Source organism: Ixodes scapularis, unplaced genomic scaffold (assembly GCF_016920785.2).
Source record: "Ixodes scapularis isolate PalLabHiFi unplaced genomic scaffold, ASM1692078v2 ptg001946l_1___fragment_3__unscaffolded, whole genome shotgun sequence".
Classification (NCBI taxonomy): Eukaryota; Metazoa; Arthropoda; class Arachnida; order Ixodida; family Ixodidae; genus Ixodes; species Ixodes scapularis.
This window is the reverse complement of record NW_024610214.1, coordinates 57,264-76,888: the sequence shown is the minus strand read 5'-3', so window position 1 is coordinate 76,888 and position 19,625 is coordinate 57,264. Positions and strand designations below refer to the sequence as shown.

Here is a 19,625-nt window from a genome sequence, read left to right as displayed (position 1 = left end):
ACCCACGAGGTTCCCAGCGCAAGCTTTCGCTCCACGCTTCGAGCTGAGACGCGTTAGCCCACTCGGCCACTTCCTCCCCTTGACGCGTTTGTTCTCGTTCGATGTCTTTTATACACAGTAAACAGTCTCCGAGCGGCGGACGTAGCTACGTGCAAAGGGACGTACGTGCGTCGTCGGCGGTCTTTGGCGTCGCTATAGCTACGAGGGAACCGATAGACAGAAAAACGATGCCAAACTTACGTCGATAAGTAACTCAAGCAAACTATTTGGAATCGGGCGGTAACTTGCGCCGCCGAGCGAGATTTCTAGCAGCCTATATAAAAAAACGAGCCTGTTAATACGCTGCGAACGATCACGAGTAGACAGCAGCCCAGCATACACCTCTCACAACACGAGTACCACGTATTACACTGCACTTACACATACACAAACACAACAACGACACAACGCACGACACTTTCTACTCAACACGCTTTTCTAACCGCGGTGTACATAAGCTTGACATGTGCGAGTGAGCTTTTTGGTCGCTGAACGTTACAGATTTATAGAAGAAGACGCAAAACACGGCGCAGGGACATCCGTATGTAACATCTGTTTGAATTTAAAAAGTATGTAGCCAAAATCTTTAATGTTAGTCCCTTACGGAAAAAAACGTTGCATTAACAATAAATCTTAAAACGGTCATTAAAAAGTTTAAAATTTTGTTATTTTCATGATCGACCAGTGGTATTAGCAGTCCGACTAGCTTGAATCAAATAAAATAACAAATTATTGGGATTTTATCATTATCTATTTAATAACAAAAAGAAATAATCTTTGCGCAAAGCATTTTTTATATATTCTTGTGAAGGACATCCGCCCAACATTTCACTTCCTCTAGTTGCAGTACGTTGCACTTCCTCTAGTTGCAGACGCCTTCACTTTTGGGGCGTTTTGATGCAGTTTGTTGTCGACTGTCGTGTCGGTGTCGAGTGGAGCGGTGGGCTTGGGAGTTTGTGACCGGTGTTAATCGTAATCACTAATGTAAGGCTGATGCATTTTTTGTGTGTTTTTTTCTAGCGTTAATACTCCGAATTTTGAAGATTTACGGTCTCGTGGCACTGCATTATGCTGAATCGCGAGCTCCTTCTCTGTTGACGTCGTCTTCCTGGTACCCCTCGTAGATATTGCAAGCGTCTAAACAGCCTGCACCATCTCGCCTACATCCCCGGTAACGCCCTCGATCTGTTGAATCTTATTGCTTCCGTCATTTTGGAGTACGCAAGTCAGTTGTCTCGCTGTTCTGGTTTCGGTTATTAAGCAAGGCAAAATGCTCGCAGCCCCAGCCCTCAGTACACATTGCAGATCTTCCACACATTGATACCGGATAACTAGATGCACGAGGATTTACATTTACTTCAAAGGTCACTCTCGCCGCTTCCCCACTGTCGAGCAGCAGGATCAGCTGGCGACAAGCCGCGGATGAAAGGCTTGAGCATCAACAGCCCAAGTGCACTTGGTGCCGATGTGGGTGATGCGGGTTTCTGTCAACCGGTAGGCCAGCTCAAACCGTGACCGTTCCAGCTCTTCGTCATGACACGGCGTTGCAGAGAGCAGGGTAAAATACAACTACACGGACCACCGAAGCAAACGCACTGTTATTGTAAATCTTGGCTTGTGATTGCGCCTTTGTCGATCGTCTTATTCATTTTGCTGAAAAGACGCGAAGGACTGACATAACAAAATCGTTTGCATATTCCACATACCTCGCAAAGCATTTACACAGTCACCTTGCGAAAAGCGCGAAACACGGAGTCCGCACGGTCGTGACTTCCCCTGTCTTTTACCTGCTTTAGAGCAGTTTGTACCTGCTAGTAGGCATGCCTACTGAAACTGAAACTTGAAACTAGGGGCAGTGCCAGAGAGAAAAGAGACAAAGTTGGGAAAACTTGCTCGCTCTCCCCAATTTGTCAACTCTTAAGTGATTGTACGATAACAAATGCACCGACGCCTCTTCCCAACATAAAAAAAAAATCACTATGTTCACTACATAAAAAATTATCTCACCTCATGCATTTGTGGGCAGGTAGGAAATCTTCCCTTAATTTATTCACACCGCATGATTCGCGCAACAAACTCACATGAGATTTACAGAAAAAGGTCGGTGAAATTCTATATAACCGGTCGCTTGCAGAACCGAATCTACTCGAGCGGTATGCGTCGTTGTGCAAACACGTCACTGTGCAAACACGTCACTGTGCAAACACAGTCCAACAACACGAAGCATAAAACCAGCGAATTTCCGACAACAATCTGGAGTCTATTGTTCAATTAAAACGACGTAATTCTGTTGAAAACGCCCACAGCTTTTTACTCACGGCATGCGTCGGGAATCTTCCCCATTATGAAACGGAACGAAGGAAGATTTACTTTTAAAGACTCTCGCAGCGTCCTTACGGACCAGCTGGACCGGATCAGCTGACGACGACGGGACTGAACCCGTTGAACCTCAATCCCACAACAGCCAATTTGCGCTCCGTATTACCGCGGGTTTCTACCTCCAAGCACCGCACCACACACCACGAACGTTTCAGCTGTTTGTCGCATCGCCGTGTTGCACCAAACAGAACGAGATCGCCGAAGTCAACGCAGCGCTGTCATGAACCTTGGCTTGTGGTTGCGCATTCGTAGTCCCTGTGACTCCCTTCGCTTTCAAAGCACACACGACGATTACGAATTATACTTCCGTCTTCCGGGAACATCACAGGGGCACTCCTCCGTTAACGTTTTCGCTACATATGATCGCAAACTGCCGAGATTCTCGTGTCCCGTCAAACCAAAACAATACCGGCGCTATGTGAAACGTGCGTTGTCCAGATTTTCTCCGACCAAAACAAAAACAACGAAAGCAAAACCGGCTCTAGCTTCCGGCATACATCGGCGTTGCGCCGTGGCCAGATATTTTCTGTCAGCTCTAACGCAAATATTACCTACAGATGCAGCAACATTGGTATAAAGTTATCGCGGGCGCCACGGAGCGCCGTAAATTGTGAGGATGGTGGATGTGAAGCGGCGGTACCTTCGCTTGCAGTTGAAAGATTGAAGCCAAAACGAAACCTACTGCAATGTCACATGCTAAGATCGAAGGCACGCTTTTTACATTTATTTAAATGTTTAGAACGAGTAATTAGACCCATAACTTTATTTGTTGTGTGTAAGAAACTATTATCAAAACCCCTGAAATAAACACTACATAGGCGACATGAGGGAAGCCGCATTGCCATCGATCAGAATCAATGGGAGCGAGCACGGTAAGCGCAAGCTTCGCCCCGTCCCGCGACATGGCGTAATTGCTTTTGGTGCATATCTGTCTCTGAGAAATGTTTCTTTCCGCGGAATTTGTCTTCGCGGTCGTTTCTAGGTGTGTCCCCAAGCGTTCCGGTGCTTCGATAACCGGCAATGCTGCGGTCGTCACCGGGGGTGATGCGTGTTTTCGAGGTCGGCTACGCGGTTACGCGTGTACGACCGAACCAAAACACGTCTTTTCATAACCTCGCATGATTTTTAAACGGATTATCCATTACACAATGTGAACATTTATGGTGTTTTGTGTAAATAGCGTGTTTTTCACCCCAAATATTCACCAAATATACGGGACTTGCCAACAGTGTACCGCGAGTTCCCTCCAATCCTGGCTGAAAGATGTGCGCCACTAAACAAGCTACTGCGAAAAAAAAGGAATAAAAACCACCTGGCGAGCGCTTAGACCCGTTCAAAGACATCAAACGGCTCACGCCTACGGACGCTTTAGGCCACTTGGACCCTGATCTACCCAGACACATTACGTCAGGCGCAGCGTCTGAAAGCGTGTGTGAAATGATTTACCTTGAGATTGATGAGAAGAACGCCCCCATCACCCATGTGTCCAGAACTTTCAACTCAGCAGTGCGTGAATCTGCACCAATTGAGAAGTAAACACTTGCCAAAATATTTGCCGTCCGGAAGAGTCACCAGTATCCTTGGGGCACAAGTTTGTGTTATATACAAACAACAAACCCTAAAAGCCATATTTGCTCCGTTGAAAGGTATACTCGTCACACGGGCAGAGTCCAGCGTTGGGTACTCATTTTCATGAATTGCACCTACACAATTGTGTACGTGCTGACGGATGGCTTTGGAGACGCTGATCGCTTCTCACGCTTCGCAGAAGGCCCAGACGTGGGCTGCTTCAAATAAATGGCAAGCGAAATCTTCATAATCTTCTGTGCTAACCAAGATGTCTTTGCGCTTCACGCACAAAGTTTGACAAAGTTTCCAGTGAAGGCAACGAACATCATCACACCAACATCGTTAGACCCTGCCTTCTCCCTGTACATCAAGAAAGGCTGGACAGAGAAGGCGACAGACGGCGACCTCGCGCCTTTTCACAGACACTGGTCCAAATAAACCATCTTAAACAGTTGCATCCTGTGGAATTCCCGAACCGTTGTCCTAATCAAGATCCAACGAAGTGTCATGAATTTTCTTCATGATGGGCACGTGGGACAAACGAAGATGAAGATTTTGGCGCGCTCATACGTCTGGTGGTCATACATGGACAGGGTTTTTAAACGGATAATGCAGAAATGTTAGTTTTGCAGCAGCGCCTCTCACGACGAAATAAACGTCACACTTCATCGCTGAGAACCTCAGGGACGACTGAGGTACCGTGGTAACGAGTTCATGCTGGCTTCGCGGAACTCTCTCAGCAAATACATCTTATCGTTTTTGATGATTTTAGCAAATGGACAGAACTTGTGGAAATGCAGTCAGTAATAGCAGCCGATGCCGTCGATGCGTTGCAGGAGTCATATTGAATGGGTTAAAACAGCGCAGAAAGACGAAGGACCAGTAAAAGAAAACACACAGACACAGCGCTGACTTACCACTGGTAAGTCAGCGCTGTGTCCGGAACTCTCGGCGGGACGCAGGCTCGGGGGACTGGGGTCGTCGCAGGTACTCGTCGATCTCCCGAGGGCGTTCACCATACCGGGGGCGCGGGTCGCTTGGGTGGAATCCGCGCAGTCCGAGTCGTCGGTATGGGCATCGGCGGTACACATGGTCAGCTTCCCCGCGGTGGTAACACAGCGGGCGTCGGTCGGCCGTCCTCCAGACGTCTGTCTTCCTCGGCGCGGGTCGCTCTGGGGGAACGTGCACCTGATCTTCCTGTCGTCGGGGGTACTGCGGCCTTGGGGCGTCTCTTCGGGGCGGCGCCGTGGCTTGGCGGGAAGCTTGCGGCGGTCGTCGGGCCATGGCGGCGTAGCTCAACGTCGGTTCCTCCGGTGCCACCGAGGTGACGGGAACCTCTGGTTGGAGCGCCCGATGCACTTGTTCTCGGACAGCCTCGGCGATGGAAATGGTTGGCGGACGGCTGGTGGTGGGCAGCAACCTTCGCAGTTCCTCCAGGACAACCTCCCGGATAATTTCGCGGATGTCAGTACCAGGCGCGTTTTCGCCGCTAAGCAGCGCGGTTGCAGTGACGCTTGGCTGCCGCTGGTAGTGGGAAGCGCGCGCTTGTAGGGCGCGCTTGATGTTTGTCGCCTCGCTGACGAAGGCGTCGACGGTTGCCGGCCGGTTGCGGACGAGGCCTCCGAAGATGTCGTCCTTCACGCCCCGCATGCGCAGTTTCTTTCCCTCGGTGGCCTGAGGGTCGGCGCGGGAACTCAGGCGGAGCACGCCTTCCACAAAGCTCGTGACGCTTTCATTGGGGCCCTGGGTCTTGGTTCGCAGCAGGTCGTCGGCTCTCTCTCGGCGGTGGTGGTTGCTGAACGTAGCCTTCAGATCGGTCTTGAAAATGTCCCACGACATCAAAGAGGACTCATGATTATCGTACCAGTGCTTGGCGGCACCCTCAATCGAAAAATAGACGTTGTGCAGGCGCTGCTCGTCGGTCCAGCAATTGTGGCGGGCAACGCGTTCATACTGGTCAATCCAGTCTTCGACGTCTTCGTATTGCTCGCCGTGAAATGAAGCAGCCGTGCGCGGTGCGACGGGCAGATAAACGACGGCTGGAGCGGCCGGGGTCTTCGATTGGTTGGCAATCGTCGTCCTCCTGGTTTGCCCGGTCCTGGGTGGCAGGGTCCTGATTCCGGGGTAGGCCAAGGTTCCGGCGACTTAATCAGATCTCGGTCTGGTCTTCGTTGGGTTCTTGGGGGCTTGTGTTCGGACTTGCACTGCGGGAACTCCGAGGGGAGCGCTGCACAGGCATGCGGTTACCCCGCACCTCCCCCAAAATGTCAAGGGTGGTGACAAATGAACAGAAAGGAATAAACGTTTAATGTGGCGAACTTGTGCCAAAATAAAAGGGTACAAAGATAATAACAGAGCGTCGCGGGCCGCCTCGGTGGCTCCGAGGCGAGAGCGTCGGCCTACGGATCCCCATGTGGCGGGTTCGAATCCCGGCCGAGGTGCCCGCAGTCTGACGGAGGCTTATTGCGGAGAAGACGCCGTGTAACCGAGCTTTCGGTTGCACGTCAAAAGATCCCCAGGTGGTCGAAATAAATCCTCAGTCCTACGCTGGGGCGTGCCAGGTGCCCGTCGTTGGTTCGGCACGTAAAACCCCCAAATTTGACTTTAGAGCGTCGCGGGCGTCGAAGTCGGCGTAGCAGCACAGTCGAACGCCTTTCTAATGAACAATGTATATTTTTATTCTAAGGAGCATTGTAAACTTATATTATAATGAACTTTGTAATTGATGGAAAAGACTGCGGAAAAAATTCTGCCCCTATGTAGCTTGAAAAACCATACGTGCCCCTACACTATACGGATTGTAACTAGTTATTAGACGAACTACATATAGAGATGTTGCAGGTGACGGCTGTCCAAGATTGGTACAGCGGCAAAGACCCTTTTGTAGAGCAAAGTATGCCCCTAAACTACTGCGTTTTGAAAAGCCACGCAAACTTCCTTTGTGGCTCAACACACAGTCAATATCCACTCCACAAGTTTTAGAGCGACAGCCTTGACCGCTCATTTAAGTGAAACCATTTCCATTCGGGTCTAGGCACGGAAACTTGCACCTGCACGTTTATGTTAATTGCATTTTCAGCATTAAATAGGCGGTTTTACAAAGACTGTTTTTATATTTGATCTTACAAGTCTATTACGATATACCAGCTTACAGGCTTGTTAGAAAAAAAAATGGAGGCTTTATACTTTAGCTTCATGTTCCCAGGGGAAAACAGCCATCAGATGGCTGAAATAACGCGCTTTCCGTGAAAGGCTTGTCAAAATATTTGGCGATGAAGAAAATCGGACATCTCCGCGAAGTCCTTTTTTGGAACTCTTTTCTTTTATAGTGTATCGAGATATGGAACCCAAGTAGGCAGCAGTTCTTGATACACCACCGTCTCTTTCCGCACAATAAAGCCCATCTACTATAGTCACTAAACTTTTATAGACGCGCACGCGAAGGCAGCTGCTGAGGCCAGCTACAGCCGGGCCATCTTCTGAATGCCGTCTGCTACCAACGTGGCAGCGCTAGCTTGGGCTCCAAGTTAGGCTGTCAAAGCACATACTACATAGTTTCGTCAATACTGGAAGCTCCTCCGAAAACCCATAGGAGGGGCGGCGAACGCGACAGTGGCTCTTGTAGCGGACTTAGAGTGCACGGAAGCAGACGACGCAACGAAATTTTGTAGGCTCCGCGACGTCCTCGAGCTTTGCGAGCCCCGCTTCGTCGCCTCAACTGCTGAAACAATTTATTGCGGTCAGTCCGCTTGCGAAGCAGAATCCACTGATTGTAACTGCAAATAACAACACGCGCATAAACAAAGACAGAGTGGTTTATTTAGCGTTCTCAACCGCCACCCAGAGGATCACACGCGATTAAAGGGCGTCTGGGAAGGGGAAAAAAGGCGTTTAGCTACCCGAACTGCGTCGTAAGAGGTCATTGTTGATCTGTTACAAACTGCGTTGTCACAATTGTTTACCTGAATACGTGATTATTAATGCGTGCGCAAACAGCATGTTAAGATTACAACCGCAAGCGCACCAGCCCCTGCAGCATAGCAAAAACAAAAAGTAACGAGAAACAAGACCGTGCAAGCAATAGGGAACAGTCGGGGACAACGGCAAATGAGACAAAGAAGGTAGCAGACAGTACGAAGATAAAAATTACCCAGCAAAGACCTCCTTCATCCAACGACGACGATCGCGCAGGGAGTCGGTAGGAGCATTGGAAATAAACCGGTGGGGGTCGATGTCGGTGTTGAGTCCATAACAAACAAAGCGGAAGCAACACAACGAAACTATTAAAAAAAAGAGCTTCACTTGTTGTGAGCTGCATTTACACGTTTGTTTATTTGCTTTCGCGTCGCCGCTAGGGGCTAAAAAAAACAAAGGAAAGGAATAACGTAGTCCAGCTCACGCCGCCCGTTAAGTCGCACGCTGCTATCTGCTACGTGCTAGCAGTGTGTCACCTTTTTTGCTTTCGCATTTCTCCGCCCATTGACTTTGCGAGGTTGTTTGCTCGTTCGCTTGACGATGCAGTTTAAAAGTATATAGAAGTACTTGTTGACGTGCGTGTCCAGGCTATCCCTGCACACCGTGCCTTTGTTTCGAGTGTCAATCAGCGGCCTCAAACACGCCTTCAGCTGGACTTTTGTTTGGTGCACTATATCAGTGAGACGTGTGTCGAAGGCACAGCTGATGTTACCGGCTAGGTAACGAGCTAAGTTGTAAGGTGGTGTCATTTTCACATCCGAGTATTTCTTGTTCTCTCAACAGAATGTCTCTCGAGGTGTTCCATGTTTCTGATTGCATTTGGACTTAGCAAGCATGACACATTTGACTGGCTTCCCACCCGGGTACATAGGACTGAGTTTTCAGTTGTGCATCTGTTCTATCACCCGTGAAGTTTTCCACCATCTCTGTGGAGCTGCCTTAATCGTCTCTTGAGGCGTCAATGTCGATTTTGAAGCCGGACTTTGATAGCTCTTTCAGTTTTATTTTAAGTAACTTAATTACTCGCGTTTGTTCGGTCTTCGGAAAGAGGAAGAAGAATTTTCAACCACATTGTAATTTTTTTTTGCACTGGTAGGCAGCACATGGCATGCCTGCAATCTCCAAGTATGCGCTGGTGTATGCCCGAAGACGACCATATAATCAACAAATCATGACCCATAGCAGACTTCAACGCGTACTCAAATTTAAGTCCGAATAGAAATGTATAACGAGCTTACACTTTTAATATACTTATTACGTCTCGAAAAGCACATTTGAAAATTTCAAATTAGAAAATCAATTGAAGGCAAAAATAGGATGTTATCGCAGACAAGCGTAAAAAAAAAAGACATTAACAAGAAGTTGCAGACGACCCTCCAAAGTCCTGCATAGAGTACCAGACAAACCGGCGGGAGTAGCGAAGAAAAGAAAGTAAAAAAAAGCTAAACAAGCAAAGGAAAACACGCGATGGTTCGACGGTCAAGTAAACAACAGAAATGAAAAAATAAAAAAACAACAACATAAAAGCAGAAGAAAGAATGAACGCGGAGACGTACACTCCGCGTTCATTCTAAACATAAAAAGAAAGTAGACTGAAAAATGAAAGGAGTACCAGAACCGTACAACGGGTCCCGGCCTTTATAGTAAAAGTCGCAGGAGACGTTAGTCATCCCGCCGCTAACAAGCGCAATTTGTGCACCTTATATAACGTGACCGAAATCACCTTTATTAGCAGTACGACACTCTCCTATTTTTTTCTTTTGCACGCTCGAGAACTCTGTCTTATTTGTAAGTCCTTTTTTATTAATTTCAGTATTAGCGTCAGATTTGCATGTAAACAGTCGACTTATTCCATAGCACACTGACATCGCAGTAACGTACGTGGTTCAAAATTGCCTGTTGCTTCTTCATCCGTAGATGATTTAAAGGTGAATAGCCAGCTCGCCTATTCGTCAAAACAATTTTAAGCAATACATTCATGAGAAGTGGAAATTGCAAGAACAAAACGAATTGGTCGGTAAGAACAGTAAAGTTGATATGTAGCTATGTTCTGATATTTTTGTTTATTGCCCTATTTTCAAGAAACAGGGCGAAGGCACATTTGTGTTTTGCCTGGCTAACATAAGTTCTGACAGAGTTTTTTCTTCAGGAGAGCACTGAAATTGCACCCTGAAAGCTGTAACATCTTTCTCAAGCGAAGAAAATGTACTCATGAGGGGGCACCTACTATTTAACATTCAAAGTAGCGAACACCCGTGAAATATTTTTTCATTCGTCACCTCGCACGGAGATAATCAAAATCAATCTGTTGTGGAGAATTCGTCTGCTAGCGAAAACTCCGAGCTCGCTATGGGCGCTGTAATCACTTTTTGCCAGCGCTCCGCTGGAGTTGCCAGTATCGGCTTGCATGGTATTTGGTCAAACAGTGCATGCTGCCCGCAGACACCCCTCGCAACGCTCCGCTTCGCTCGGCAAAAACTTTAATATAATCTCAAACCCCTGCTTGCGGCGAGCCTCTTGATACCCGCCAAGGGTTCGCCAAGCGACCAGTTTCCGCTCTCTGTCGACATACACAACGGCGCTTCCGACTTCGGCTAGCGTTGCGGAATTCACATAAGCGGACGACTTTCTGAAGAATCTATGGCGTTGCCTGCTGCTGACTTCAGACACTGCGTTTTCGCGTTCCATCATAAACAAGAGGTTTTGCTGATAATAGCAGACGGACTTTATCATGCGGGAGGAGACGATAAAATGACGAGATCAGCTGCATACTTGGCCTCTTACGCTTTGCTTTTCAATGGGCGGAACGGGGCAAATCGAGTTTGAAATAAAAACTTGACGCAGATGGCTGATCTTCTCCAGCACCTAACATTTTTCCGATATTTACACGAAAAATTCGTTTTAGGTCGCACTTTGTGCGAAGTTTCTTAATTGTGCTGAGAGTGGGGCTAAACTACCAATGTGCCCACAAAACAAACAAAAATATCTGTAGTACTTCGATACCATATACTTGTTTAGACGACTATTTTGGCAATTGGGATTGTTAAAAGAGTGAGCATGGCTATGCTCCGCGAACAGTAGGCATAACACGTCTATTGAAAGCTAGTTGTACGATGAAGGGTATAGGCTATTTCAATGTTTGGCAATCAATGCTTACCTGTCCGTGCGGTTACAGGTTATACATTTTGAACAAAAACTAAAACTTAATTTACGTTTGAAATATTTATACTGCGAGAGCTCAGTCTCGGCTTAGAATAAGCCGAAGCAGAATCGGCTTTGTGGAGGAACAACATAGCCATTGTACTGTAACAGCTAGGGTCTTTAACGTGAATCACGCAGTCGTGGTGTATCTACCGCACACCGGAATGATGCACATTCACATCGAAACCGGCAAGACGGGGAGAAAGCTAGTCGGGTTCTGCAACAAGAACGTTCGGGTCATAAGGTCTTTGCTGCTGGGCGCTGCTCTAACATACTTGACCGCAGAGTGGACCTATGAACTAATGTTAGTTTGAATGGAATTCAGCGCTTCATGTCTTAGCAAGATATTTTGTACATTTGTGGCGAAGAGGTGCCCTTAGTCTAGCTTGATATACTGAATCTATTCGTTCATTCATTCAACTCTTTATTTTCTGTGCTAAGGACCGATAATGCCTGAATAATGATTGAAAACCACATTTTGTGTGCCAATAATGTCTACACTATTTGTATGGGTAACGAAACTGGCGAAATGTGTATTGAACAAAAAAATTTCAAAAACGCTAAATAACGAGCGATAAATACAAGTACGAAAGTGGCGAACAACATTCGCGGCATATTTTGAGAAGTTTACAAATAACATGTTTAAGACTCGCAGGAAATAGTTAAATATTAGTAAAAGGACGCTTGAACATTTGGATAGAGGAGTTGAAGTTGCCGATGCTGATTGTACAGAACGTATTATAAAAATGTTGTGATAGGTTCATCGGTCTGGATAGATTTATCTTTCAAACGGAGAAAGTGGGAGACACTCGTAATATTACCCTCGGTATATAGAGTTCGATATCCGACGCCAGGCTCGGATAGTCTACTAAACTGTGCAAGCATTTGTGTAAAAAAACGAGATCGCTCTAGTTTTCTCGTGTTTAGTGCCAGACAACCGCACCGTCGCCAAAACTCGCATAATTGAAATGAACAGTCCGACCAAAGTGGTGGAGTAAACAATAAGAAATAAAACAACTTCACTTTTTATATCATTGGTTGGTTGCTAGAACCATTGCAATTCCAAACGGCCAAATTACACTCAAGTTTCGTACGCATTTGATTGTACAAATTCACAATAAAAGTGCTTGCGAAATACTAGAAATAATGCTTAACGCTGGAAACGCAAGATTTGTAATATTCGAAACATCTTAATTGAAAGACAACGTTTATTTAACATATACTCTTAAATCCCTCTGGCACTCAGCCCTACGTAGAGGGGACAAAACTACTGTTTTATTAGGATTTAGAGTTATATTGCGGTCGCACCAATGATGCACCACATTAACAATATTCATTAGTATTACACAGTCGTGACTATATGAAACCTTCCGAAACAAAATGATGCCATCAAAATATTGTAAAAAATATTTGAATGGCGGAAACAGAAGCTCAGATCCTTTATGAATACATTTAAAATAATTGGCCATAGCATATGAAGCCTTGCGGCACATTCGAGTATGATAGATAAGGAATAGAATCGTATCAAAACAATTCAACAAATTGTCTATTTCTGAAAAATAACTTACAAGTAAATAGAAAAACTTTTATCCACTCCATATGACCTTAATTTATGTAAAACCATTGAATGATCAACCCAGTCAAAACACTTCTAAAAATAAAAGTACACGGCATTTTTCTGTACGCGCTCACTGATAATCGGTGGCACTAAGGAATGATACCAGATTGGTCTCTACAGCTATAGCACTGGGAAAACCATGTTGTGAAATGCTTTCTTTTCTTTTAAAATATTGCATTTCCCGGTCATCACTACAAATGCAGGTAAGCGGGAACACTCTGAGGGATTGTAATGATTACAATATAAATATATTTATGATAATAACTAAAATTTGAAGCGATTGAGCCAGATGATAGACATAAAGCAGCGAGTGTAAATGCGAGTTTGTGGATGTTGATCATGTTGAAAATTTCACAAGGCTGTGGTAAAATTTTGCATACCTTTTTATAATATTAATAATAATACATTTTTATCAATGATACATTATAGATGAAGGAGGCCGAGGAAGAAAGCTGTTCATAGACGGCTTGACGAGCCCTCTGCCCCCTTATCAGACACAAAGAAGTATTTAAAAAGGTACAAAAGGAAAACAATTAATTATCCAGTCCTATTATAAAAATCAGCAAAAAGCACAAACAGCCAACACACACACACACACACTATCGTTGAACAAATAAAAACATACGACGTAGTTCAGAAAATGAAATTGTTTCGATAGTTTTTTTTCTTGTCTACATAATTCGAAAACTTAGGAAGCGTAAACTTGAGCATTTGATAGCCATATAGTTAGTTTTAGATCTAAGAACTTTCCAGCATTCGACAAACGAGTGCCGTAAGCAGGCATAGAACACTCTAAGGGGGCTAATTCAGTCAATAAACTTGATTTCCTTCTGTGTCCAAGCTTGTAATTGTTTAATGTTTTAATATCAAGCACTTGAAAGCGTTCAAATAATTGTTCAGTACGAGAATTTTAGAGAAAACCTGAAAATAATTCTTCAGAAGTTTTCTGTAATGTATATAGTTTTTTTTTTAAGTTTGTGGCAGTAGCAGTGCCCCAAACCAGATGGCAGTATGTTAAGAACGAATAAAAGATCGAATTTTAAATTACTACTTTAACAGAGGCTGGGAGCACAGATTTATGACGATATATTAATCCTTTAACACCTGAAAACTTAGAGTTAACATGTTCAGTGTGGGGTAGTTCGGAGTTTGCTTTGATAGTGTGCAGTTCTTATAGTTGGGGCGTTATTGTTCGATAACTGAAGTTTCTAGTTCTAATGTGCGGTCACAGCTTTGCAGTAGCAGACGTTGAGACAGTCTCTTTCCCGTGTCATTTTGCTTCTAATGAGTTTCGTATCTTTTACTACAGAATAAGTTCATTTTCAGTGAGATAAGATTATAGGTCGTCCGACTAGCTCTATTATATACACTCTTGAATTACACTAGTCCTAGAAATTGCAAAGAAGTCAACTACAGTGAAATAACTGGCATGTCCGCTATATGATTACATGACCGGAAGTTCTCAGCAATTACCCATACCTTTAGCTTAGAACATACTGCCTAATGTTAGATCACACGTCGTCGTGCTTTCTGTAGAACAAATTTTGAGTCTCATAAGAATGCGCATGTTCGTCTGCAGGCTGAATAAATCATGAACTATAATTTAGTGGAAATATTCCAGCCAAGTAAACGATTACGGTTCTTGTTCTTAGCATTTGCTTGAATGGCACTACCACTTTCTTATATATTATGTTGGATAGCACTGATAACATTTAGGTTCAAAATTTGGTTCCGCCTATTTTGGCTTTTTACGAATAATATTAAATAGATAACGTGCGCCTTGAATACATATATTAGAATCGTTCTATTTATCGTTAAAATTAAGGATGGATATTCGTAATTATTATGATTGAAATCCGGGATACACTCAAAAACAAAGTATCAGACAAATCCTTTATATACATTTAAAAAGGGCAGGCATTTTCAGGGCAGATGAATTTTGTTTAAAAATATAGCAAACTATAGTATTTCAAAGGTTTAGTTAACGAAACGCATTTATCGGGAGCTTGAAAAGTTTTGCTTACAGTTTTCTTGGCTTTGGGATCAAACATTTTGTCCACATAAAGACGACCTATTGCGTGTTTCATTAAGTCTGATATACTGGTGAGGCACTTCTGCCACAGTGGTTTGTCTTCTTTTACGCCGAATGCCTCTTTATTAAAGTCAAAGAAGAGCTTGTCAAGCTTTTTAGATGCCACAGCACCATTAGCTCGAATCGTAGTCCAGTGCACAAAATTGTACAGCGTAGATCTGCGGAAAAAATTCACCCGATCACGTATATGTTAGAATGACGTTTGTGATTATGTCGCCACATTAATCCAGCGTAAGTGTTCACCTCTATGTCTAATATTTTTCCTTACCGGCGCTTGTCCAAATAAGCAGGGATTGTAGGACAATACCATATATACACCCAAAATATTGCCACTCGAAACTCCTAGCAAGCGTGCGCATGTTTTACGTGTTTGATTCCAACACTAATGGTCCCAGGTTCGATGACTTGGAGCCGACGCACGTTTTTCTTATTCCTGTAAATGCCGTGTTCCTGTAAATGTACGTTCTGGTAAATGCGAGAACCCTTTCCCTATTTTGAGGAGCAAGTGTGCTACGCACCGAACCCCCTACGCCGTTTGTTCCAGAGGCCCGCGCGAGTACTGTCGGGACCAAATGTTTGGATAAGACCGGAGCGCCGACCAAATTGCATCGCCGCGCTTCCTCACTGCGCGCTGCCTGCTGCCGAGACCGGCGCAGTGCGCACGCGTGTGCTTTCTTATCTCCTGGCTTGCTCGTTTGCTCGCTTCAGCGCGAGGCGCTGCGGTTCGGATGAAACGGCGTTAGATGCTGCTCCAGCAGCCGTGATTCAACAATCTCGCTCTGAACAGCGGCTGATCGACCGATCTCGCGTCACTGCTGCACGGGCAGTTCACGCGACTCTTTCGAGTGATTGGGCGACGTTTTGAAAACAATCGTCTCGTTTTTTTTATTTTTTTTATAATTTATATAACAATTTGACTTCACCAGCCAGTTTTGTTATACCACCGGAGCCTTCATGGATCGTGGGACTAGTCTTTTTGCATGGAGGCCAGCACAGCTGTGGTTCTGTGGCGTGAGACCTCTATTGGGAGGGGATTGAACACTCACGCCTCTAGTGGCCCAATAACTGTAGTCCGTAGGATGGAGGCGGCAGGGCACGAGACAGCTTGTGCTGTTTCGTGCTCTTCTCGTGCCGACTTGCAGCGGGGTGATCGCGCGTTCCGAAAGACTGCCGCTCACACGATGCATGCCGGCAGCGGCAGAGTAACGAAACTGGCTGGTGAGATCAGTTCATTGCGGATGGGAAGCGTTGAAAATAACGCAAAATAGAAAACAAGTGTTTTTAGCGTGTCGCAGTGCCGCGCGAGAGAGTCGAGTGAAATGCCCGTGACGCAGAGCACGCGAGCTTGGCCGCTCGACCGCTGTTCAGAGCAACGTTACTCGATCAACGCAGTTGGCAAACTCCCACGGAGAGCCGTGATCCCTTCTCGCACCCCTCAGCCGGGCTAACGCTGTTCGAAGCGCCAACCTTCTTGCTCGCTACGGCGCGTCTTGCAACAGCATTCAAAACACGGCCTCAGCGGGCATGAAGGATGTCGCTTCAAACAGCCTTTTGAATATAGGGGTTATCAGCGAAAACTGACGTATGTCAGCGCTTGTCTTGGAAGGGAGAACGCTCTCCGTGGGGGTTTGCAAACTTACTTGATTGAGCAACGTTGGTCCAGAGCGATGAGCAAAGTTTGTGGAATCACGGCTGCCGGAGCGGCGTCTTCCACTGTTTCAATCAAACCGGAGCGCATCGCCTTGAAGCGAGCAAAAAAGCAGGCCAGCAGATAAGAAGATATGCGCGATCACACTGCCCGGATCTCGGCGTCTGCAGGCGACGCGCCGACAGGGAGCGCGGTGATGCAATCCGGTCGGCGGTACCCATGCCGCGTACCCGTCCGGGGCCCCACAGTGCTACCCTGCTCCCCAGCGAAAGAGGACTTTTTAGGAAGGCGCCGTCGCACGAGCAACCCGCCGTACTAAGCGACAAACCCCGGAATTCGGCCCTGTGCCACAAAAGCAAAGTAAAAAGAACGCGACGACGACTACCCCACCCGTCGTCATCCCCCGCCACCCCCCGGACACCGGCTCCTTTCCACGGCGAAACCTATGAAGACATCGGCAACTGGGAGCAACAGTAAGAACGAGCGGCCCTCCATAACGCATGGAAACCGGACCAGTGTCTTCAGAACGTTTACTTCGCTTTGGAGGCCAAAGCATGGAACTGGTTTGAAAATCATGAAGCGTCAATCACCTCCTGGGACATCCTCAAGCCTGAGTTCCGAAGTAGATTTAAAAACCAACAGCGAAGAAAACGCGCAGAAGAGCTTCTTCAAGCGAGGGTTGAATTTTCTAACGAGAGAGTCGTTAGGTTTGTTGAAGATGTTCTTCGGCTCATGTAACCTTTCGGATTCTAACGCCCCGGAAGCAAGGAAGCTGACGGTCAGAATGTGAGGGGTGAAGCAAACTCTTCGTAGGCCCTGTGCGAAACCCGCGTACGACAATCGAGGCTTTTATAACGGAAGCCACGAACATTGAGCATGCTCTCCTCGCCAGAGTCAGCCACTACCAGAGGCAACCCGGCGACAGTGGTGTTCGATAGTTCCCTTGCAATCATTGCCACAGCATTGCGGGCATTCGCGAGCTCATCCACGACGTCGTTCGTTACGAGCTTAAGAAGCTTATGCCGACTGCTGAGCGAACGGCCTCAATCTCCACTGCCGAGTGTTTTCGTGAAGATCTCCAGAAAGCGTTCCTGCCAGATGCCCCTGAAGCCGCGGCCGCACCCGAAGAGTCGACGCTGACCTACGACGCAATGGTCCGACGACCACCGCGACGGGACTCACGAATGTCGCAACGAACGAAGTAAGTACGACCGCCGAGACCATTTTGCGCCAAGCAAAACCGACGTATGGAGGACTGCAGATCGACGACACATCTGCTGTCACAGCGGTGAAGCGGACCACGTTTACGAACATGCCCCTACCGCCGATTTGGGCTGCGTGTGTTACACCCGAACGACCCACGCCCGAAGTACGGCGAACAGCCTCGCGACATCGGGGAGTACCTCCGACGCTCGCCATCCTCCGCGCCGTCTCCCTGCCGAGAATCCCGCTCACCATCGCCACGACGTTCCACCGTCTCCAGCGCCACAACCCTGTCGAGAAAGCCTGTCTCCACTGCGTCGCCGGGAAAACTAAGTGCGGCAACGCCTGGAGGTGGCGTTCCCGAAGACGACCGAAGTAAAGAGCCCCACAGAACGCTGGAGCGATCCCACTCTCCCGACGCCACGCAACGCAACGACGCTTCTGCAACGGTGCCCGATTGCCAAAACGTTGTTCCTGACGGCCACGACGCATAGACACTCGAGACACCGGAGCAGACTACTCAGTTTTGAGTTGGAGACTCTCTCACAGTCTTCGGAAAGAGACGACGCCGTGTGATGGACCTCAAATACGAACCGCCGGAGGGCACCTCATTATACCAGTCAGGAGATGCACTGCTCTCATCGAGATCCACGATGAGATCTGGACTGTGATGTTCGTCCTTGTGCACGTCTTTGCGTTGGTCGATACCCTCAAAATGGACTTTATCAGCGAGTATGGCGCCGTTGTCGACCTTGGGGCAAACCAATTGACGCTGCGAAAGTCTGTCATGCCGCCGGTGGAGCCGAACAGAACGTCAGTCGCGAACCGAGTAATGACCGATCATGTGAACCTTCCGGCGCCGTCGAGATTTTTCTTCCCATCACAACCGAAGCAGCCTTGTGCGGTGAAGCTCTTCTGGAAGGCACCGTTCAACTGTTCTTTGTAAAAGGAATCGGCGTGACACGTGGCGTAACGGATCTCCTGGAAGGACGTACTACGAAGAGCTCTGAGAGCAGTCGTTGCACGTAGCAAAGGGTACCACCATGGGCAACGCCGAGAATCTTTAAGCGCCAGCCGTGTTCACCGCAATCTTTGAGGAAACCTCGTCGCCACAGCGCAAGATCACGTCGCCGCTACAGCTCAACACCGACCCCGAGCTCCCAGCTCCAAAAAGCCGGCAACTGGTTGATCTTCTCGATGAACACAGTGACTGATTTGCCACGTTGTCGGAAGTTCGCCAAACACCACTTTCGAAGCATCCTATTGTTACCGACGGCGACTTGCACCCGGTCCACCAGTCACTGTAACGTGTTTCTTTGAAAGAGAGGGAAGTCGTCAAAGAACACGTTCAGGGGACGCTCGACGATGATATCATTTAGCCATCCAGCAGTCAATTGGCTTCACCAGTCGTGCTCGTAAAAGAGAAGGACGGAACCCTGAGGTTTTGTGTGGACTACCATCGACTGAACACTGTGACAAAGGACGTCTATCTGCTCCCCCACATCGACGATACTCTAACCGTCTGGGGCACTTCCGATACTTTTCGTCGATGGACGCGAAGACCGGCTTCTGACAGAACGAAATCGACGAACGGGACCGGGAAAAAATTGTCGTCGTCACACCCGACGGACTGTACGAATTGAAAGTAATGCCCTTCGGACTATGCATGGCACCAGCGACTTACCAGCGTCCTGGACACCATGCTAACAGGCTTAAAATAACAGAGTGTCTCGTGTATCTCAGCGACGTTCTGGTGTTCGCCAGCAACTTCGACGAGCACTTACTGCGACTCCGTGCCGTACGTTAAGCCATCAAGGCCGATGGACTAAATATCACGCGGAAGAAACGTCGGTTCAATTATGGTGAACTCAAGTTCCTAGCTCAGGTCATGAGCACCGAGG

The 19,625-nt window shown here is 47.1% G+C and overlaps 1 protein-coding gene across 1 annotated transcript in view; it reads right to left on the bottom strand.

The window, feature by feature from the left end:
• The window catches only part of LOC115324099 (neprilysin-1-like), a 147,239-nt gene that overhangs the window by 71,165 nt on the left and 56,449 nt on the right, over positions 1 to 19,625 (bottom strand). Inside the window, exon 8 of the mRNA XM_042288341.1 lies at positions 14,806 to 15,031. Within this exon, the coding sequence (XP_042144275.1) occupies positions 14,806 to 15,031 (226 nt within the window). The remainder of the gene's footprint in view (positions 1 to 14,805; positions 15,032 to 19,625) is intronic.